At 36.1% G+C, this 24,529-nt stretch overlaps 1 protein-coding gene across 1 annotated transcript in view; it reads right to left on the bottom strand.

The window, feature by feature from the left end:
- Positions 1-10,407: 10,407 nt before the first annotated feature.
- GAD1 (glutamate decarboxylase 1) overlaps positions 10,408-24,529 on the bottom strand; it is a 33,674-nt gene continuing 19,552 nt past the window's right edge. The window contains exons 11-17 of the mRNA XM_021534786.4: positions 23,651-23,767; positions 23,426-23,490; positions 20,044-20,122; positions 18,314-18,463; positions 16,871-16,978; positions 16,093-16,182; positions 10,408-14,533 (exon numbers count right to left, since the gene is read on the bottom strand). Of these exons, the coding sequence (XP_021390461.1) occupies positions 14,360-14,533; positions 16,093-16,182; positions 16,871-16,978; positions 18,314-18,463; positions 20,044-20,122; positions 23,426-23,490; positions 23,651-23,767 (783 nt within the window). The 3' untranslated portion in view covers positions 10,408-14,359. The remainder of the gene's footprint in view (positions 14,534-16,092; positions 16,183-16,870; positions 16,979-18,313; positions 18,464-20,043; positions 20,123-23,425; positions 23,491-23,650; positions 23,768-24,529) is intronic.

The raw sequence follows: 24,529 nt of genomic DNA, 5'->3' as shown, positions 1-24,529 counted from the left end.
AACAGGACCTGCCTTTGTACGGAGGCAGAGTTGCCTCTCCCAGAAGCCCTGTCATTTTCTTCTGCACCCCTAAGTCCAGCACAGGGGCCTTCTGAAACCAGGCACTCCATAAACACTGTCTTGTGCTGCACGTGTGCTCTTACTGGGCTACTACTCTTTTGGCTAACCTGTGACATGTGAATAGGGTGAAAGAGGAAGAACTACAAAGGTCCTAGAAGGTCTTTCTTCACAGAAAGAAGAAATAAAACAAATATGATCACAGGGAATTTGAGATAAACAGGACAAATACTGCACTCAGTCTCTGACACAAGGATGATCTGGCCCCATAGGCTATACACATTCAGAATACTCCTCTTTCCTGCCCACAGAGCTCCAGCTCTCTGACAGCCCTCCTAAGTGCATTCATTTGTCACAGAAGGGCACATTCCTCCATCTTCTAGACAGCTACAAACTAAGCACCATTAGCCTCTTTCCAGACATACTTGAAACAATACATTGCTTGCTCAGAGAAAGCTCAATATGCTTTAGCCTCAGGAAAATACCCTTTTAGTCTTTGTTATATTTTTGAATTGTTTTCATCCTGACATGTAATATGAAAGGTTTCACAATTATGCATTTCTTAAGTTATTTTAAATCCCCCCTTCAGCATAAAATCCAACAAAACCAAAATTCAACTCTTTGTCCTTTATCTTTTCTTGCCCTGAGAAGTCTTTTGTGATCAATTTTCTTCTGCCTCAATACCTGATAACTTCTTTTCCTACAAGTCTTAAGGGGAAGGATTCTATCTTCCACAACAAGGACGTGTATTTTTTGAGCTTCTGCTGGTATTTATCACATCCCTGAGAAAGCAGAAGGCCTCTCCTTGTGAACATTATTTATTTTTACATTAGGTTTGGGAGCTTGAATACAATAAAACAATCTGGTAATGTAATATATGCCATGGGAGTAGCAATCCTCAAACAATGGCCTTAGAATTCTAGGAAGAATACTACTGGGTAGAATTATTCTGTAGGCAGAGTTTGTTAAAGCCAGATGACTGTTCTCTCAATGAGCTCTTGCTGGAGGGAGAAAATAAAATTGATTAAGAAGAGAGCAAAATCCTAGGATATAATCAGATCCTATAAGCCTAGCCAGAAAGTAGTGTCAACCCAATGCAGCACCCAACCTTTGTCAAAAATTGGAATTTCTGTTCTCTCACATGTACTGAGAGCAGCTAGAAGCTGGAGCTTAGGTTAGTCCTTCCTTTGCTGGCTATATGAGTGCTCTTGGCACTACTTCCATAGAAGAAATGCTAAAGAATTTCCTGAGTGAATTAGCAAAACCAATGAGTTATAGCATGATAAAAAAGTGCCAGAAGTAATTTTCATTACTTGATACATTAAACTAAGTTAAAGAACAGTTTGTGACAAGAAGCACTGTCCCTGGACAAGCATGTGTTTGAGGTGGTTTCCATTTCACTGCAGGCAGAAGGAACCCTCCCTGTTTTCTGCAGTGTCCCAAAGGCAGCAAGTGAGGATGTCACCCATGTGTTGAGCTTAAAAATCAAATGAGCAGTTTGTCATCTGCAATCGCTGCACTGAAAGCCAAATGACACAGAACAACAAGGCTTTCCCATACTGCTGACAAGAATGATTCAATGGCCCTTGCTAATGCCACCTGATCAGATTCATTTCTCAGCAAGCACAAAGTTTGGGAAACAAGAGCTGATGGGCCCAGCTGGATTGCTGGAATAGCTTTCATTTATTTTGAGATGGGATTTGCAGGTGTCAGTACAACTGACAGGACTGGTGATACAGCACCACTTGGAAAGACCCAGCCAATTTCTGGAGCTGCTCTTTTATTCCTGCTGGCACTGACTCCTCCTCTAGCTGTTCTGGGTAGATCAGTACTAGAGCCAAGGGGTTTGAGTCCTGCAATATGTCCTTCAATGTATGGACCAGCTTTTATTCTATAACATGGTGTGAAGGGTGTTATAAGCGTGTTGTGTCATTCACAAAAATGACTGAACCTTAACCATGAGGGCTTCCTTCCTTCTGACTTATGGGATAGTGTTAAGAGTGTGACTTTAGAGAGAAGTGATGTACAAGGCATTAGAAAGGACTTTCAGAGATGTTTCTGGAAGACGTTTCATTTGCTTTCAGGGACAGACATCACCTATCAAGTGTATTTCTCTGAGCATCTTTTCTTGGTATGGTGTCAGATTCAGTGAACTGTGTGATGTTACATACGGCTTTTAACTTCCAACACAAACTTGGATGTTGTCCTAGGCTCAGACACTCCTGGAACAGGGATTTGAACCAATAATCTGCTAAGCAAAACAACATCAAGGGCAGAAAGAGTTAAACAGCCGAAGAAAATTGAGAACAGATGATCATTTGAAATTTTTTCCTACTTAAGTCAGCATGAAGGGGAAAAATTGTGGTCACCATAAAGAGACTAACCAACAGAAGCACAGAGGAAATTGCTGCAGCCAAAAAACGAGCAGAGGAAAGGCAGTTTACCCACTGGTTTTGATGGAAGCCACAGAAATGCTTAGAAAAGAGTGCTGCAAGAACCAGAAATGGCAGGCTAAGGCTCATATCCAGCAGGAGCTGAAAGAAGCACAGGCTTACAGCCAGAGGCTTACCTACAGGCAATTCTCAACTCCAGGTCTTGAGGTGAGACCTGTCCTCACCTGTACATCTGTGTGCTCAGTTCTGCTCCCCTGGCCTTCTCCCCAGCTGCCTCTTCTTACTGCATCTCTTCAGTAAAGCCCAGTGGGAAACAGAAAATCTACTGCCTGGGGGCTACTGACACAAGCCTTGTAGTTGTACTTTTTTATATTAGAATATCAAAGGCAGTGGGTTTATTTCCAACATGGCTCCATTTTCTACAAGCCCATTTTGTCTTTTAAAATATACAATGCAAGATATGTAGGGGGTTTCTAGCTCATCTCAGTTTAACTTTGTTTTATCTCCTTGTACCCTCTCTGCTAAAACTGGCTATTCCTCTTTGCTCAATCTTTAAAATGTCCCTTATACAGGGACTAAGCTGGGAAAATGTGAACTGGAAAGTAGCAATTTTAAAGTCTGATCAGTGCAATATGCAGTCAAAATTCAAAATTACACAGACATATTGGAACAGTGACATTTGTTACAGTTCTTTTTTTTTTTTAAATACACAATTCATGACCTGACTCTGTCATAATGAGAAACAGATATTAGAGAACTTTTGAATTAATTACTGTAATATGAGTAACATCTTAGATAATCCCACTCAGTTAAAAAGCAAACAAAAGAAAAACACAGGTTCGTTTCTAGATGCCTTACAAAGCTATGATTGCAAATTGTTTAGTGCAAAGTGTTAGCAAAGCTGTCGAAACAGATCAAAACACAACTACTTTAAGAACACCAACATAATTTTGGAAGACTGTCTCAATCAATACCAGTTACTCATGAAGAAGTCCAAGAACATCAGGCACAGAGGACCCCATCTCCTTCCTCTTCAGTATTTTCTCTGTTCTTAGTGAAACCTTGACTCTGTATAAGAGGGTTCCAATAGTTAGCACTTATCAAAAATATTAAGATGATCGAGGGGAATGATTTTATTTCTCCATTATAAATACACTATTCTCTATCACCAGTGAGATATTTTCAGCATGTTTAGCATTATATTTGTTCAGGCCAAATAAATATAAAAGATTATTAGATCTAAACCTTGAAATTTGATTCTTCTGATATCTGGAAAGGAGATGAAAATATTTAGTCTCCTTTTACACTGGATCTCTTCTTGTTGGTTAAGTTTGGGGGATGTTTGTTTGGGGGGAGGGTTGTTTTGTTTTATTTTTTGTGGTCTCTAGATTTTAAGGTAGTTTAGATTTTATTAATTTACTAGTCAGATCTCCCTCCAAACTGCAAGTGGAATAATCTACTCTCACTTCCAGGTATGTGCTCAGGCTTCACTATCACATACAGAAGGAAAATAGGAGACGCCAGATATCAGATTCATCCTCATTCTTCATCCTTAGAGATATTCATAAGAAATCCGGACATGATCCTGAATAGGGGTCTTGGACAATATAACCTGAGTAGTCACAGAGGAATTACAGTGCCCACCATTCTTATACCATTAGGTGCAGCTGTACCACAGCAGCAAAGTTTAGCAGGTTAAAGTTGTTTGATGTTCAGCCATGAAATATGACCCTGAAATTGTAGCTAGAAACCAAGGTGCAGGCTGACAAAAGGGATGCAAAGCATCTCTTGTGATCACCCTGATCTTATTTTTCCCTAAACTACTTTTTTCTTCTACTATAGTCACATCCCTTTTAGAACCAGGGCAGTACACCTGGTTCTAGTTAATTCAGTTTCACCTTAATTTTCCTTCATGTAACTGCACTAAAATTCAATAGCATTACACCAGGGTGAAATCACTTTTTTTAATGTTAGGTTCTAAAGTACCTCTTTATTTATGCTGCTAAGTCCTGGTCTGTTAGAGAGCCATCAACAGATTACAACATAACTGCATAAATGAGGAACATAATTTATCAAGGGTTTCCTGTTTTGTTGTTGTTGTTTTTAAATAACAAGCCAACTAAATCCCAGGAATTACAGTCAACTACAAAACAATTGCAACCATTGCTGAACCAGCTAAAAGCAGTTCAACAGCTGCATCTTATAAAATGTTACCAAATCCAGAGACCCACGAATAATACAGGCTCATAAAACTAGCTACAATTACAATGTGGCTTACAGAGCATGGATGAATATAAAAGAAATTATAAAGATCCTCAATTAATAAGGCAGTTTAAAAGCAATTTGTAGGATGTAGTGTATAACAAAAGAATGTAAAATCAAAATACTCTGGGTAAAATATTTCTAATATTTGATATATTTTTATATGCATGCTTTAAATCTATTATTTTATATTGTTTTCTTCATTTCTTAATTAATAACTGATTAAGATATTTGTCTGATTTAGAGATAAAAATCCAATTCTCCATGAGAAGATTCTTCATAATTAACTATATAAAAGATTTCCAAACAGTAATTGATTTATTTTTTTAAATTGCCAAAGTCTGAATGTGACTTGGTTTTAGTGGACAAGAACCTACCAAATCATATCTCTCATTCACAACTAGAGATAAAAGCCTGATTTTACAGTGTAATAGGGAAATGGGCCTCAATTTTTCTAAATCCTTGGTATTCTTTGTTGTAACTGCTGAACAGCTGCTCAGATTGCTGAATCTGCATTTCAGAGAGCACATCACATGGAGATAGAATCATCCGTTAGTTCAAATTACTTGCTTCTACACATATGTTTCTATGCAGTTTACTTTTCACTGTTTAACTTTGCCCTTTGCCATTTCAAATTATTTTAGTAATGAAAATTTTATTATATAGTCTAGGAACCAACATGCATTTTGACGGACATCAACACTATTAGAAAATTAACCTGATTTAACATGGATAAACATCAGTAAAAAAAGTGGGTAGAAGAAAGCTTTACCTCTCTACACAATTCCTCTTAGTACCCTTTGCTGAGTGATGTAGATGGTAAAAAAGGTTCCTAGTGTCTGTGGATGTAATGAAAAAATATTACTGCCAGAAAAATGTTATGCATCTAAAGTTATATAAGTAAGCAGTTAGGACTGGTAGATATTCATCTACATTTCTATATATTCCTACAAAATAACATACTCTATGGTGGTGTCTATTTCAAACAATATGCAATGAGCATCACTTAAGTGGTATCAAATTATTTCTTGTCTTCTTCTGTTTTACCACTCTGTAAATTATTCAGTCAGAAGTGTACTGTATACTTCCTTTCTGCCTACTGGACACTTTTACTATTTTGCAATTAGCCCTGTGTGACTCTTCTTTGGTGTACCAGTTCTCTTTCCCTTTTAATTTGTACCCAAGAAACCCTGGTGTTTTTTTCCTCGTGTTAGAACAATCTCACAATCTGGTCTGGTTTGGCAGCCTGGCACAGAAGCTTTCCTTGGACACTCTCTCTCCCCTATGCACACATTTGAAAGGATATATTGATCCATTCACTGGGAGGGTGAGAAATATGGAATGCTGGGAAGACAGATAATACATAAAACATTATATACTTCTAAAATTTTGCAGATGTCCTGTATTTGCCAAATAATTTGTTGTTACAGGCCTAGAGACTGCCCTGGTGTAAGGCTAATTTGGGAGAAAACCTCCAAAGAGGTTCCTCTAGAAAGCAGATTCAAGCGGCCCTTCCCCCAACTGGTTCAGGAAAATATTTCCTTGGAGAAAAGTGGGAAAAACTTGTTTATTTAACAGGCAAAGCATTCATAACACACACACACACAGAGAACAATATTAAACAACAAACCATCTTGCTGCTCCTCTTGAAGACATGACAAACTCAGCAGGTCCCATTTGTGGGCTGTAACTCGGCTCACGTTTTCAGTCCCTCTGGTGCTGGAATGCAGCGTCCCAGGCCCCGCTGGCCACAGCTGCAAGCTCCTGGTGGTTTTCTGGGTTTTCAGCCCAGAGCAGGTTTGAACAGTTTCAAGAAAAACAAAAACCATAACCCAGGGAAGTTCACTGCCTCAGCTAGCTAAAAACTAAATAAAAGCAAAGGACAGCTCTGTCTTGCTGTCTGTCTGTCCGCAGACAACACAGGAGAAGGATGTAGGAGAGCAAGTGCAGCTTCTGGCAACAAATTCTAGGCTTCTCCTCCCCTTTGCTCTTGGAAAAGGGTGCAAAACTTATTTCTGGGCTGAACAGATAGACAGGGATACAAGCATCATAAAAGTCACCCCAGGAAAAGATGTACATTTGTATTGTGCCTTTTTAGAAATTACCTAGGTAGGTAAATGAATTAGTAGCTCACTACATAAACTCTAAACTGAAGGCATGGTCCCAAGCAAGGGTCCTATGTTTCTTGAAGCCTCTAAACTAAATATATTTGCTAAAAGATTAGAAGGGAACAGGCATTCCTGTTGGAAATTCAAGCCATGTACATTTTCAGAGAATCCAACCAATTCTCTGTAGTATAATCCAGTGATTTCTGTTCCTTTTTTCTGACCACTTTGCCAGCTTAATGGAGACAGCTCTGGTCTGGGCTACAGAATAAATGAAAGAGCCTTCAAACTCCCCTGAGAACCTCTATTCCACCTCTGGCCTGCTTCCAGTACAGCAGTAATTGTACCATTACAGCAGCATTATCTATAGAAAATTAACATGAGTTCTTAAGTTGTTCAACAATAGCAAAGCATAATTATTTACACTGTAGTCACAGAATTTCTGAGAGGAAAAAAACGTTAGGCTTTTAGGGAAGGAAAATTGTAGCAATTACTGGCCTAGTAGTTATTTTTAAAGTAATGTTGATGTATTTGAAAGGAAGAAATTTTTTGGAACTTCTTTAACCTACAACACAAGCTCTAATGCTGGAATCAGTCTGCACACACTCACTTCAGGAAGCAGAGGGAGCTGTCTGATGGCAATTACAGTTCTTACTGCCAGGGAGCCAGGTCACAATTAGCAATCTGGGACTTCACATCACAGCTTGCAAAAAAGACAGGCCTCATATTCTTGGGAAGACAAAAGAAGACACATCACATTATACTGTAAGATAAAGCTGATATTTAGTTTATACCTACAGAATAATTATGTATGCTATGACTGAGTAAAAACTAACAACTACTCACTGATATGGGGTATTTACAGTACAGAAACTAAACTTGATTCTTTTGTAGTGGGAAAATCCCCCATAACTCTTCTTGAAAAATTGTAGACTAATAGAAGAGTCATGATGTTCAAAACAGTATGAAGAAATATAGTACCCCTGAAACATAACTGAGTCAGGTACAACTAATAGACTTTCAAAGTGCAACACAGTGCACACAGTGAATTATTGTAGCAGCACATCTACTGGCAAATTAAAACCATGAGTTATTAAGAGTCCTGGTATAACGAATTTGTAAAAGCCTTTTTTTTCCCCACAAATAGGAATTCCTGCAGTAATCAAAACAACTGTGGTTCTTTAGTTCAGCACTGTTAAACCCAGAATATGGAGATCTCATCCTGCTGCCCAGTGAAGCTGTACTCCTTGAGATAACCAAGAGCTGTGCTAGTGTCTTTAGTGATGGCCAGTGCTGTGAGTGTGGCAGGAGAGTGAATCACCTGAAACAGAGGGTCAATAAGGGCCTTGTCTTCAGAGGGTGCTCACAGTCAGAAAATGCAACAAGGAACAACAAAAAGCCTCAAACTAATGGAAATGAAGAATTTATCTAGTGGTAAGACTGGATGTATAGGGCAACCTTCCCAAAAGTAAAGGAAGAAGCTTACTTGAGATTAATGGCCTTTTTTGCTGAGGCCCATGGGAAGTCCTAATAAGGCAATGTGTTAAACAGTGAATGTAATTTATAATACATGAAAACTTAAGAAAATATAAATAGCATAGGGCACTGAATGAGAAGTGTCTTATGCCCTTCTTACATTGCTTTTTAGAGACACTTTCACCTGTTGGATTTAAAGTAGCATTCATGTTTCTATGTTTTGGAAAGCCAACATGCTTGCTTTTATGCACCAGCGTAATTGAAACTTAATGATGTCACAGCAAGTAGACACTTCAAACCATCTTACACTGGGATCACAAATGATAGACTTCTATAATCTAAGCTAAAGTAATTGTACTTACATGTGTTGATTTCGCTTGTAGTGACATTTTTTCTAGGTTTTCTTGAATGTTAAACTTAGTTTTTCTCCATTTCCTATCATCTGCATTGATCTTACATATTTGTGCTCACACAGTCACAACACCTTTCCACAAAAAACAAGGCCATAAATTTTTATACAGTAATTCCTGCATCAAACCAACCATTCGTAGATGAACCAGACTGGTATCCTGTTAAAAGGTATGTAATTTGAGAATTTCATATGATACAGGTTTAATCTTTTATATAAATATCCAACAAACACATGATTTTAAAGGTAGGGGAAAATAATTTACTGTTTCCTTCACTATATACTTGTTCAATATTATAATTCAACTGTCCAGAAAAATCCTACACAAAACAGTCATCATTGTGCAAAACTTAATTTTTTCTGATACACACTGAGTATGTAAGGCATGTACATGTTCTTCTCATTTATACCAATAAATACACTCACAAATATAAATCTCAAGTATACTTATCCAATCTGAAATAATTACATTCAGATGCTGAATGTACTTATATATAGCAAAAATAACTCAAGGCCTGTAATATTTTATTTTCAGCTTTTTCTGACATCATCATTACTAAACAATGTTCCATTTTCCTTAGTAGATAAATCTATTAACGCAGACAACCAGAACGTTTCTGTCTTTACCAGGTCTACTTAAAATCATCTTCTTGCACCTTACCTTTTCTTCTAACCAAAATTTTAATTTTGCTTTGTCCAAAAGTGTCATTCTTTCAAATGCTTTAATGAAACACAAATCCTTCTGTGTTTTTCAGCCATCCTTCTTTTCATCCTTTGCTTTCAGACAGCACTTGCATCTTCTCATCTCCCCCTCACTTAGCTGCTGTTCTTGAGTGAACAATACTCCCAATTCATGTACATCACCCTCAGCATAACTGTCATAACTTGCAAATTATAAAACATTACAGAAGAAATCCAGGCAGGTATAATTCTGTTGACCACAAAGTGCTGTGCTAACTACACACAGTCTTGTTGTGGTCCTAACATTTTACTGAAGTCTGTGCATAAGCTAAACATATCTTAATACTCACACCATACAATCATCTTCCATAATTTTTAGTGCTTTACATGGTGGCATTTGTATGCTACACTAATTGACTTAATAAGTTTCTTTGCATGTATTTTTCTCATTATTAATTTGCTTCATAAAATATTTAACTTGGAAATAAATCTGTTGTTAAGAAAATTCATCCTACTTTAAGGATGTTCATCCCACCCTAAAGCAATCAAAATAAAATTTCCTATATACTGTTAAAATCAATGACAGTTCTATAGATAATGCATAGAGTAGCAATTAATCAGAATTTGTCTATACCATGAAAAAAAGAATTCTATACTTTAATTAATTCAAAACGTATTATTATTTTTCAATCTACCTCATGTAAAACCCTAAAATTATTTTATCTCCTACAAGAGAATAGTGAGTTATCCCAAAGTATGGCCTAGAATCCAAGATTTTAAAACATATTTTTCATATTACACACAGTACTGGTGTCTCAAAAATCCTGTCCAAACTGACCAAGGTTCTGTGCTTGTGGTTTTTCCTCAGTCTCTGTTGGTACCAGCTCACATTTAATCACAATTAAAATTAAATAGTTGCCTTAATATTTGCCTTACTATTTTTAAGGTGAGGGATAATGTTTCATGGCTTTTGTCTCATATTCTTTGAGAAACAAAAGATCTCACAAAAATTATCTGAGAAAAATTAGCAATTTTTAAGATAAACTTTTATTGAAAAATTAAAACTGCATTGCATAACTTCTTTATAACTTCAACATTTCTTAAACCACAAAAGAGAGATTCTGTTTAAAAAATCTCTTCATGTTTTCACCATTCAAAAAACAGATTATGAGCTAACTCCATGATGATTTTAAAATTCTGGATTATTCCCAAGGCCCCTGCTTCTGACTGTCTGCCATGAATGGGATAATCTATCTTCTCTAAAAATTACCTTTAATGACACAATCACAATTTTTCTCATTCAAAATGACCAGCTGCTCTTAATTTTTACCCACTGGTCAGTCTTTTCCAAATAAATTATATCAGTTCATAAGCACTGCAGCTACCTGTTCAGCTAAGATCTTGCCTATTGTTTAATTGATCTGAATTCACTCATGCAAAGTTACAGTGGTTTTCCCTGTGATTTTAAAAGCAAAATTGCTACCTCAGAGTGTATTTTAAACCTCAGAAAAACAAACTTGCTCACCTGGAATTAAAATGGTATACATTAGTCAATACTCCTGTATATCCATACATCCTAATCTCTCACAGTCAATAGTATATGGATTTAAAGAAGGAAAGTTCCAGGTTAGCATTAGTCTGAGAAGCTGTGGCATATTACTCAGATGGAAACGACCTAATAAGAAAAAAGATTAATTTTCTCACTAATGACTATAGCTGCTCTGTTAAAATCAGTTAATCAAGTCAGAAATTAATACGAGCACGGTGCCTGCTGAACACAGGATAATGTATATGTAATAGGAAAACACCCCAGAATCTGGTATTAGTATCAAAATCTTGGCAAAAATCTAATTGTGGTCATCTGTGTCAAGACACAATACTGCAGAAAATCAAGATAAATGCAGAGGGTATCTTTAGAGACAACACCTATGCATTGACTGTCTTGCTTCCAAAACAAGCAGGAGGAGCTCCATTATTCCCACTTAGCTGCAAACCATCAAAGGCAATAGGAAGAACTTTTGATACTTTGACCTTCAAAAAACAAGATACTCCATTAAAGGAAGAAGCAGAAATTGTAGTGAGCAAAATATTATATATGCTTCGAGGAGTTTTAGATCTGTCTCTGACTACGTCGCAGAACAGGAACTTGCTGTATGAATGCCAGTCAGCTGCATTATGGTCCTGCCTACAGCTTCATGATCAGGATGAAGATGGTTCTCTTCACCTCATTATATGCTTCAAGGAGAATTAACATCTCAGATACATTAAACTATTATTAGAATATTAAAATGGTGATCTGGATACAGATCATGAGGTTAAAATACTAAGTTTAGAGGACTGAGGGGAAGTTAGAGCTTTAGTAATACAGTTATTGACAAGGGAGGTGGAGGAAATCACCTAGGAACTGGTGCAAATCATAAGACCCATGGTGTTTGTGTGGAAGACATAAAATCCTCTAGTGAAGCTAAGTCACCAGTTATACATCCTCGGATTAATTATATTAGTTCATATTGTTTCTCATAAACAAGAAGGACTGAAAGAATTTTTTCAATCTTCTGTAGCTCCCCTTTGAATAAAGTAAAACTGAAACCAGATTTCAGACAGAAGTCTAAAATAAAAATGTGACGTGATTCTTCAAAACAAACTTCTTTGTGTACTCTAAGAACTGCTCTCAACGAGAGGTCTTCTAGTTTTGATGAATAGCTGGTATCTATAAAGAATGGTATTCAATATTATGGAAGTTAGAACTTAAGTCAATGTTTATGCCAACTACATCTGTACTGCAGGCCTCAGCATGGATGTTTACATCAGGAAATGTCAAGTATTGAACACACAGTAATACAGTAGGCTTATGATTGAGTAAGATTGAGGTTTAAGATCAAGAAGGCAAGAAACCAACTACACTGTCTTGAAAAAAAATCTAATTAAAGAAATACTCTATTGATAAGATTACTAGGGGGTTTAATGATATGAAGTAACAATACAGATCTATTTAGAAAGTCATACTCAGAAATCTAAAGGTCAGCGACAAATTTACTATAATTTTTAGGTTCAACTCCATTTGAAGATTTTACAGAAGGTTATGAAAGAGGAATAAGCAAGAGTCCTAGGAAAAGCTGGAAAGGATGTGCTGTAGGATACAGCATTTACCATAAAAGCTGCTTCCTTCTCTCTGTGCTAACACAGCCACAAATATGAGACACTATCCTCAAAAGACAGCCAGTGGGACCTGCAGGATGGAAATCTCTCTTGCCTCTAGGTGTCCTTCCACAGGACTGACAGGGGCCAGAGAGGCTGCAAAAACTGCGTGGCATGACTGTATTTCACTGAAAGTTTCTAAAATAATTCAGTTTTATTATGGAAGTGGAGGGGGAAAAAGCAATTAATGACTGCTTTGCAAAGAATCACATATGAAAACACTTGAAATTAGCATATTCCATTTATCACCATGACACTAACTCAGTGAACAGAGGATTATTGAATCTCCATTTTGTTCCACTATTCTGTTTCCAGTATGGACTTTTCCATTCAGTAATACTGATTATCTAATGATTAAGATTGATCAAGCTGCAGATGAATCTGGTGTCTATACTTTGAAAAGACTAACCAGTTGAAATTATTGGGACAAGCTAGCTGTATTAAAAGATACTAAGTTTACTTTTGGTTTTATTTATTTTATAAACTCCAAATAGATAGTGAATTCCATTTCACTAAAAGAATGATGCTGGTTAAAACTCCCACAGAATTTAGTTAAAATGGCCAGAGGCCAGTTCTGAAATAAAACTCAAAAACAGGGGCCTTGGTTAGCAATCAATACTCACTACAAAAGCATTCAGAACACTGAACAGTCTGACATTACAATAAATAAAACTGAAATTTCTAATAATTCTAATAGATTAAAGGGATCCCATAATTTGATAGTCTATACACAGTGTCAGAATTCCTTATCTTCAGGAAAATTATCTGTAAGTTATTACTTTAAGGGCACTAGGATTTAAACAAAAGTGCCAACTAATATTTTTGTATTTTTTCTTTGGCTCACAAAGACACTAAAATACCATAAACATTATTTAGAGCTTCAATAATATATAAATAGGTTACATTACAAACAGAAGAAAATACAAGACAACTCTTCAGCATGGTAAATCTCTGCATATAAATAAGCAAATATTTCAGATACCTACAATTAAACAGTTATCTTGCTGTAAAACTATTACATTTAAATCCTTTTACACAAAGAAATTTAACAATAATATACACAATCTACACAAATTAACCTCTAAAAATACAGCAATATACCTGTTACAATGACTCTGCTACTGTCATCCCCTGATTTGACACTAAAGGGCTAATACAACTATTTTACTCAAAGGTGCTCTTAGAGATTGCTGTTTTGTATGTGAGAAAAGCACCAACAATAAGATAGAATACTGTTATACATTTTCTTTAGCTCCTAAGAATCTACATTTTAGAAATGTTTCTATATGTCTATTTCTGTCTGGCAGAAAAACTTGTAGCACATTATCCACATCAAAGTTGTTGAAGGAAAACTTAATTTTCTTAAAGTGGAAAACATGCTGTGGCTTTGATCTAAGTTTATAACCACTTTATATATATATATATATATGTATGTATGTATATATATAATTATATATATTTATTTATACTGTACATATATACTGTGCAGAGTTCTTAATTTGCTATTTTAATACCTATTAATTTTCTGCTGTCTACAATAAACAAGACCAATGTAAGAGTCAATAGTACTTCAACTTCAAGATAATACATTTTCCCTCAATAATATGATTTACCAATACATATATATTTCAGTAGTCTATAGTTGTTTTGTTTAAGGATGTCTTAGGAGATTGGAACTTACAGAGAGAGAATTTCCTTTAAACATGTTCTGCAGAACTGGGTTTAAAAAATAGCCAGTGCTGGAAAATAATTAATTCAATAAATAAATAATTCAACCACTACAGCTCCTGCCCCAGTCTCTCGATTTCCTCAATGAGGAAGTCAATGTCAGACTTAGTTGCTGCTGGGTTTGAGATGACCATTCGGAAGAAGTTGACTTTATCGCCCTGAGGCTGATATCCAACCATGGTGGTACCTGACTCCATCATCAATGCCTTGATTTTCGGTGCCACCTTTAGCATAAAAAAAAAAAAAGAGAGAGATCATAAAAAAAAAAAAAAAGAGAGAGAGACAAAGAGAGAAGAAAAAATTATTCTTTCCTTGTATATCACGGCATTTCTTAACACAGAAAAAGTAAATTGACAGACATTTGTTTTAATAAAAAATGTATGTAACAAGAAAAAGCTTGAAAAACTAAATATGTAAGATTGGATATTTAAATGAAAATTGACAACAATAATTTCCATCTTTTTGATTTTCAAATTAATAGTATCTCAGAGTATTCACTATATAATAATTTTATATATTAAATGTAGATCTCATTTCTTTGTGCTGAAGATTTTGTCACAATGAAACATTTTGTGCTTCTGTAAAAATGTCCACTCCAGACTTTCTTGAGGGTAGTGGATGTTTTCCATGAGAATATGATGTATTCTTGAAGCATTTTATATGTGAAGACAACAGTGGACATTTTTCAACAAGATCTATGTCATAAAGAATATTTTTTGTTAGCATAAGCCAGGGAAACCTTCCAGTAGTTTTGCACTACTGTGCATTTACCACAATCTCACTTCTTTGGTTTAATTTACAAGAAATAATGTTCTGACAGTCTTAGTATTTGGTATTGACTAAACCCAGTTTTTCCATCCTGACCTTCATTCTCCTGCTCTACTCTTTGCCAGGCAAGGTCAGATGTCTGGCTCTTTTAATTTTGTAGAATGCTTTATGATGTCCTCTAACATTTTGCAGGGTTAAATAAAATATTTCATCCCTCTTGCTGTTTCTTACTTCTTACCCCTATCTTCCTCTATTCTCTCTTTTTTTAGCCATTTCTTCCTCTAACATGGGACTGGCTTGACCCAGGAATTTCTATTCTCTTCTATTCTCTTTTCCCATTGTGCTACAGTCATTAAATCCTCTACAAAATCTCCCAAGTTTGCTCTTCCTTCTCCCTTCCTTAACACACACACTCAGACACAAAAGAACAATTATTTTTGACACTGTGATATCATTCTTTTGTCTCCTGAATGTATTTCTTTCCACTTCTGTCTAAAACACTACTACAAAATTACTGTACTTTGCTTCCATCAAGTCCTGAGTAACATTATAACTTTTCTGGTGGTGCTTCTATGATGCCTTCACTTTCCTCTACCACTTCAAATAAATGTAACCCAAAGTCCTCCAAAGGGTATTGATTTTCATTGAAATGTATTAATGCATTGGGCATTTAAAATCAAAACAAATACCTGAGAAGGAACGTACAGGTTTTCATGTCCTTTACCTCTCCAAGCATTTTCAAACAATTACCCTTCTGTTTCTCTTGTGGATAAGCTGTCCTATTCAAAGGAGACTCTGATGTCTGTAGGCCTAGCTACATTTTAAAGGCTTGTAGCACTTGTGATCACAGAATAGCTGAATATGTTCTGAATCTGGTTCTATAGGGAAAACATGACTTGAGCATCAATATAAATAGGAGACAAAAGTGAACAAATATCAAGGTCATAACAAGCAATGGAGAACTGACGTCTCAGAATTTGGAATTATCTTTTTACATTTAACCAGAAACACTTACCCTGTGTAACTTTTCTCTTCTCTCATCAGAGTCTGGCATGCCCCTGAGACTTGGAGGAATGTACCAAAAACATACATTTGTATGCTCTGGCTGCAAAAAGAACCAAACATATGCATCCATTAAAAAAAATTATACAGATCAGTCCCACACTAAAGGCTAGTGAGTAGCATATTTTATCACAGACATGAAAGACAAAATATAATATTAACTTTCCTAGTCCTGCATGTTAAACAGACACAAATTGATTACAGTACTGCTGCTTGCCTCTGCTGCCTTAGGTTCCCATTGTCCCATTTGCAATATTTAGGTTGCTAATGAAGTGCAAATGATTTTCACCCTTGTGCAGTTCTATGAGTAACTGTTTTTCAGGATCACAGCAAGGGCAACCCAATTTTCCTTTCCTTAGCAAAGGGGGAAATGAAGTTTATACTATGATCCAAAGGTTTATGTACTGGCACTAGCAAAAGAATATACAGTAAAAATAGCAGATTCTCAGTTATGTATGGAATAATCTCAGTATGAGTAGGTTGTATTAAGGAAATCTTCATGCCCTAAACTGAGAAGGCCTCTGCAGAAGAGGAGATAAACCTGACATTTATGATACAAAACCACATGTATTTGACAAAAAAAAAACAAAAAACAAAAAACAAAAACCTACTCAGATGCCAATAGACAAATAGTTCTTTAGACAATCAGAAGAGTTTCACATAGCTGTCCTGAAGAACTGTAAGAATCATGAAGATAGATTTGGCTCATACATATGTGAAAGAAAACTTACCTCCCCTTCAAAAACCATCTCAAATTCTTCTCTGTTTTTGATTTTAGTGTAGAGATATTCTGCCAGCTCCAGGCATTTATTGATCTGATTTTCAAATCCTACTGTACCCTATTTTGATAAGAAAATAGGTATTAATTCTATGGACAATTTTTTTTCTGCTCTGATGCAATCACCTTTTCAGATAGATTTCACTTTTAAATATTTTCAGGCAGAAAACATTTAGCAGAATTATTTCTTGTAACTTAAAAGTAGCATTAATCAACAATAAAAAAGTGGCTAAAGGTGTCCCAATTGTAAGTCACTATTTGGTTTGTCTCATTTTAAGAGAATTTATTATGAAAATAACAAGGACTTTCACCATTTTTAGTAGATTATTTTAGGTCTTTTGCATTTTTTGGGTTTCCAAAAATATTATGGACATCATGCCCTGGCTTCACAGCTGCTCCTGAAAGACCAGAAACTTGGAATGGGAACTCAGTTGAAAATGTAAGAATTGGGAAGTAAAATAATTCCTCTGAACAGTTTGCTAGAACTGTGCATTTAATCAGCAAGCAAAAGTCTGCAATATGTTTACTAGAAGTCACTTGCCTACCCACCGATATCTTGTCAAGGTCATAATCCCAGAAAAAAATACATGAATATTGATAATGAATAGTTGGGGTTTCTTTTAAGTACACTTTGTACATGAATGAAGAAGCAAGCATTTTCTCCCAAAGTGAAAATTGGTTTATGATTTTAGAGTTTATAATTAGATTGAATATCAATTTTATTATAAAAATTAGACTCTGAACAAGTTGCCCAACTGAATTCCCATTTTGCCAGCAGAAGATGAAGAATAACAGTAATGAGATGACTGCAGATAAAGCAATAAAAATGGAATGTGTTTTCTTGACTACATGAACCCTCATCTTGTGAACATGTAAGCCTGGACAAAAGCTGTGCTTACATTCAGCCATCCAGGCATACCACAGTAGTACCATGTAATCAACTGTGGAATCATCACTTGGGCAATGCTTCCTCGGGAAAAGGCTTTGTTTTAGGTTAAAAAGGTGCTTATAAAATCTTTGCATTGTAATGTCATGTTCAAAGGACCCTTGTAAGTTATCAAGGCTGCTCTGCTGTTACAAGTAATCTGCCATAAAATACATATGCAAGTGTAGAGCATCACAACAAGAGATCATTTTGGTGCCCTGCACTCAATGGTTTTTCTGCAGGACTCATCTAGTGACTCAAATATTTCTTCTAATTGCCATCTGAATTTACGGACAGCTAGCATTGTTCTACAATTCACATAGCTCCTTTCTGAGTTAATACTTGGATGTTTGTGTGTTTAGAGATTGTAATGACACAAACATTTATGTTAAAATGAAGTATTCCCTTACATGACACTTAGAAATTAAATAAATACATTTCTGGTTTTTGAGCTAAACTTTTGTTATTTACCTTTGCTTTCCACATCAACCAGAATTTGAAAATGTCTACATGTCGACCACACTGTATTGCCTTATCTCCAGTGTCATAGGAGACATCATACTGTTTGTCTGGCTGGAAGAGATAGCCTGCACACATTTGATTGCAGCCTTGAAGGATACCCTACAACAAAAAAAATGTCCACTTATATGACTTACCTGGTATTTTATACATTAATAATGTATAAAAATGTATTTCAAAAATGTACAGGAGAATTGTTCTTTGATAGGACATATTATAACATACTGACCTTGTTTTGTAAACCTGAGCCACAAAATTAATTTCATAACCTAAGGTGGTTCTCTTAGAAGTCTCTGAATAGCCATATGGTTTTACACAAACACCCCCCTGAGAAAACATGCACAGATTAATTTGGATACTTAATTTGTCATATTAACTTTACCCACTTCAATTTATAAGGCTATGTTCTTTAAACTTACGTTTATGATTTGTTAAATTACACACTAGAATAAAGCTGTGGTCTCTCAGTGCAACAGATCGCTACACAAAATGAAGTGAAAAAACTTAATTGAAGGTTTCAACTTTGTACATTGTTCAGCTTTATGACACTTAACATTAGTGATAAGTAAAAGTACAAATGACAAAAACCAGACCTATTTTGCATGTAACTAAATATGGTTCGCAGACCAGTAGAAATCTAGGGACTACTGGCAAAATGCCTGGCAGAAACACTGAGCAGCAAATTCCTGTGTGTTACACAGAATTCTTACACATGACGTTTCTAAAATGCTGTGCATTTCCTTTAGAATTTATAACTGTTTTTTGCAAGAAACTTGATGACATCAGTGTGTCTCAAATACAAAAACATCTATCAAAGTTCTCATATAGAGAACAAAAACTCTTGCCAAAATCATGCAAAAGCTGGCACAAAAAGTATGCATGCCACTAAACAAAGACTTGTGCTTCCCCTCAGTAGATGTGTTTCCAAAGGGAAATAAATGCTGCAGTCCTCAGTTTAGAGCTGGATTGGGTGGGAGAACAATGGCAGACCTAGGGCTGCAACTTCCAACACTTCCATCCCAATTCTACACGCTGGGATTACTTCTTCAACTAAGTGCTTCTAGTAGCAATTGTCATACAAGAGGTTAGTGGACAACATCATTAGTCCTATCCACATATGATAACACGTATGATCTAATTTTCTTTTTATATAATTTAATAAAAATATGTTTTGCTTAAAAGAAACAAGACACAAGGTTTTCCTTTCATTGATGACAACTAAGAATCTAGATGCCAGCCCTAACAGTAGAGTCATAAGACCAGCATGTTTTCAACAGAACTGGGAAACTTTTAAACTACTATGTAAGGTAAAAACTTGCTGTTTTCTTACGCAGTTTAGTCTGCGACCAAGTAGTAAAACTGAGGTTCTATATTCAATGTATCATAGAAACAACAGGGCAGGTGCTCAGATGAAGCACAGTAGCATGGCTCTATTGCTGCTATCAGAATATGCAAAGATCCAATAAGTGAGGATCTGACCCATGTTGTCTACAACTTTGATTAAAAAAAGCCAATACCCCCAGGACAAATAAAACAACTTCCAAAACACAATGTAAATCCAGACAATTATTCTTTCCAAAAGAAGTTTTGAAATTAAACAGATTTTGCAGTACACTCTTAAAAAATAGGGCTTGATATTTACTTTTTTTTTTTAATATTTAATTATTAAATGTAAGCCAGACCTTCTCCCGGACAAGAATGGCAGAACATTGTAACAACACTCCCATCATCTTGTGTGGATTCCAAGTGACTGAGTTGGCTCTGCAAAAAAATTATACATTCAGTTAGGTCTGGAAAACAGAAACTTAATCTGAAGCAGTCACCTTTGTTTTCTGTTTTCAGCTGGAAAGATACGGAGTTTTGACCTGATGATAATACTATGGGTCTTAAGTGTCTTATGCTGCCTTAAGTGTCTTCTTTCCCAGCTATGCTGTCCAGGAAAGGAACTTTTTTCATGTTAACATTGCAACGTCAGACTTGTGATTATTTTATATTATTACTAATACCAGCTAATTAATATCAGACTGATTAGCTGGTATGGTAACATCATCCCCAGAAGAGTTCTCTTCTAGAAATAGCACTGAGAAAAATAACAAAACCCCTTGATGTGTTCCATCAATTCAAGGTACTGATGGGGAAAGTGGAGGTGTCAGACAAGTAAGGGACTAATATGAATTGTAGGAGAATACAGTTCTTTCCTGAACAGTTGCTGGAAAAATAGAAAGGAAATAAAAAGGTGTTCTGCATGCTTACCTGCTTTCCCAGTTAGAGCCACAGCCCTTGCTTGTCAAGCCCATGGACTGTTAAAAGGCTCTAAAACTTTACATCTTATCCTACCATTCTCTGTGTAAAGCTTAAAATTTTTTACATGCAAAAACAAGTCAATGTACAAGATCACCTAATTTACAAGTCAAACAGATGTTCTGTATTTTAACATACTATCCTAGACAGTTTAATGGTGACACTGAAATAAATGTGCCAACGTTGCACATCCATTGACCTTTTCACCCCAAGTAATTAATTACCAAGCATCCCCTTGATTCACTGCATGTTCCAGAGAAGCAAAGTACATAATTGTATTTCACAGACTATGCATGTGTTTTTACAATGCGGTTGAAAGAAAATTAAAAGGTATTTCCTCCTCTTCCATACCCTGCTCTCAGAGGACACAGACACAACCACAGTTTCTCCCTCACTGTTTTGAGCAACACAGTGATGTCTTCTCCCCAGACTGAGGACCACTGATTTCTAGATACAATTCCAAGCCCTGTATGTGCTAGGTTAGACTGTAGAACAGCACAGCTTGTGCTGTACCTGGTGATCTCACCATCTAACACTGGCTGCTTATGCAGTGCAAACCAGCAGATAAATTGCTCAGACCTAGGAGGCAATTATCTTTTGAAAAACTTCACTAATAGTTCAGATGAAGCAATCAGGAAAAAGGAATTTATATAACAACTTATTTCCTTTTGAAAACACCATGCCTTCAGTTTAGCACATTCATTTAGCACATTCAAACTTTCAGAGTTTGAAACAAAGACAATTTTAAGTAATTCCTTACAAGGAGCATTATGTTTATTTTAACATGAAGCTGTCACTCTCAGTGCAGCCCCCAGCCAGGGGCTGTCCTACCACAGGCAATCCCAGCTCTGTGCCATGGCAGTGTGCCAGTCCTCCATGCCAGTGTGCCCGAGCAGGCCAAGTACAACCTGTGTTAGCAACAGGCCCCAGCTGGGGCCCACGACAGGCAATTACCCCTTACACGTGGGCCCCATCCCATGTTTGAAATCTGTATAGCTGTCTGGGAAAGAAATAATTTCACGCTTTATAGCCTGCTGTTTTTCTGTATTTGCTTAAAATTATGGCCTTAATTAGCACCTCAGGGTTGACCTCAAGTCAAAAGGGGTGTGCCAAACTCCTGTGACCAAACCTCTGTATCTTAAGAAATTTATTTTGCAGTGCTGACTTAATATTAGATATATTGCCTTGAGTCACAAGTAAATTGGACTGGGCAAAGGCTGATAGGATTCTGCTGCCTCACAGTACCCCACATCACACACTGCTGTCCTTGCGACAGAACAGGCCACACTGTTTTGCTGCCAGTCCTTCCATAGACTATCCTTGATGCAGTACTTATTCTTTACTTACTGTGAAGATGCCCAAACCTTGTTTTCCCTAAGGAAGAGCAGTGCTCACTGTACTCATTTTACAATTTTACATGGTGCCCATATTCAGAACAGCTGACTCAAGGAAGCAGTTTCATGCTAATTTAAAAGTACATGGATAGATCTTGCTTCAAATTTTTTTTGCTTCCCTGAAAGCTGATACCTCCAATGATGGAAAAGATCTAAAGTTTCTGATTCTTCATTGCTTTTCTGATTTTTTTTCAGATGGGCATCATTTTATGGTAGAGCACTTTCAGAGGAAATCTAGAGATCAACACACCCATGGCATTATACATATAGCATCTTCTACAGACTTGGCATCATTGGATATGGGTACAACTGTGCCAAAGACTAAGCCTGGAGTGACTCCTGAGTCAAGATTTTAAGAACCACTGGGAAGGTCACATACTCACTCTGCTGTCATTGCCAACACAAATGCTTTGCCTCTTTAAATTTGTTTCAGCCAAAGGCTGGCTTCTGGTCTCACTTGGCATCTTGGTAAGCTGGTTTTGTACCTGGGGGTACACACATGCTCTTTTCTGCAGACTTCACTCTGACCTCAACAAGAGCTTCCTGCTTGTTTCATGTAATCCCCCACATGGAACCAACACACAGGCCCCTGTGCCCTGAGACAAGTGCCATCTAGGACCCTTTTTGTCCTCTGTAAATTACCTCAATCTTCTCCCTGGTACAGCAGAAGTATAGCAGCTCTCTCTATCATAGCCCTTTCAAGCCTTAAAGGTACAGAAACTTGCCCCTGAAAATTGCTGCTAGTTCAGTCTATAACTCCTCTCATTGTTGTATACAACTATCTATTTGTGTGTGTATGTATAAATAAAACTGATATAAGACTAAATCTATGTATCTGTTCCATTTAAGAACACTCATGAAAACTCATGAATACTCTTTATTTTGCAGAAAACCTGCAAATATCTTACAGGAGAGAACCTCTACAAATTCCCACTGTGGGTATTCATGCTCAAACACCTTCCCTGAATCCCTCATTTATCACTGGTATTCTCAAAGCCCTACATTTCAGAGATTGTCTAGCTCTCACACTTCATTTCTTTCTTCAAATACTTCTCCATCCATTCCCAGACTTATGATCCCTTCAAAGCTATGCATAGAAAAATCTGCCTTCTTTTTTGCCAAGTAATATCCTTGTCTACTTTCAAATCTACTGAAAACTTACCTCTCACTCAATGGTACATCACAGATCTCTTCTGTAGTATTGTTTCCATCTCCCCAGTCTGAACCTTTCCCTTTTGTCTCACTATTGTTTAATTTAGTGTTTAAACTCCTTAATATAGCAAAGTAATATTTTTATGAATTGTTGAAATGTCATGTACCTTATGAAAGTACTTTAAGAACAGTATTACAAAGAAGCACTGTGTAGTACCTTTCTATTCCATTCAATTTATGACGGTGCTTTCGGGACATTAAAAGTCCACCCCCCCAGGCAGCCTGGAAAATACAGAAAAAAAGAGAAAACTCTTTTTTTTTTGAAAAAGCTCAACAGATTTTAGTTTACTCAGGGTCTAGTAATAAATATTTTAATTCAAGAAAAAACAGTGTAAACTAAGACCCTCTTTTGCCCGACTAGCAGCACTTTTTTGTTACTTACATCTACATGGAGCCAGAGGTTGTATTTTTCACATATATCTGCAATCTCCTGTATTGGATCAAAGGCTCCATATACTGTTGTGCCTGCAGTTGCATTTACAAAAAGAGGAACGTATCCCTACAATTAAAAAAAATAAAAGTCAAATATAAATTGAAAACACTTTCAGAAAAAAAAAAGGGAAAATAATTCCAGAAACGTAGTCTCGTTTTGTAACGTAAAAATGGTTTTCTTCCCATTGGAAAGCCCAACATAAGCAACAGTAGAAACTACCTAATCAAATACATGGCAAAAGCAAAATGGTTTTTTAATTTATTTTCTTGTAACTTCACAAAATTAACTAGTTAGAGGATAAATAATATTATTTTGTCTAATCTCTTTCAGTGAGGATATTCAAACAATGTAGTAGAAGATGAACAATATTCAAGTAAATTTGGGAATTTTACAGCAGTATAAACAAAAACTAATTAAATACTATTTGTGAGTCATGATTTGAAGGCTTGAAATTGTTCCTTTAGACTTTATGTACTAATAAACAAAACAAAATAGAATGAGGTGATCTGAAACAAAAGCAATAAATGAGAAACTATCAGATCAAAGAGAGAGAATTTTGAGTCAGATAAAATAAATGTGAACTGCAATTTCATTGAGTTCCCAAATGTTAAGAAATAATTTTTAAAAAATGTTGATTTCTCTTTGATTATTTTATTAAAAATTCATGGGTTTTTCCATTGCATTGATTCAAGAAATAGCAGATAATGCCTACAATTTAAGCTTACTCTTTATATTTAACAAATATACATGCTACCTATGTAAAATATATAGGATTTTTTAAGAGCTCTGCAGAATCTTTAATGGGTTTGACTAAATTTAAAAGTTTAG

Source organism: Lonchura striata, chromosome 7, assembly GCF_050655825.1.
Source record: "Lonchura striata isolate lonStrDom1 chromosome 7, ASM5065582v1, whole genome shotgun sequence".
NCBI lineage: Eukaryota > Metazoa > Chordata > Aves > Passeriformes > Estrildidae > Lonchura > Lonchura striata.
Note: the sequence above shows the minus strand (reverse complement) of the source record. Positions and strands in the feature narration are given on the sequence as shown.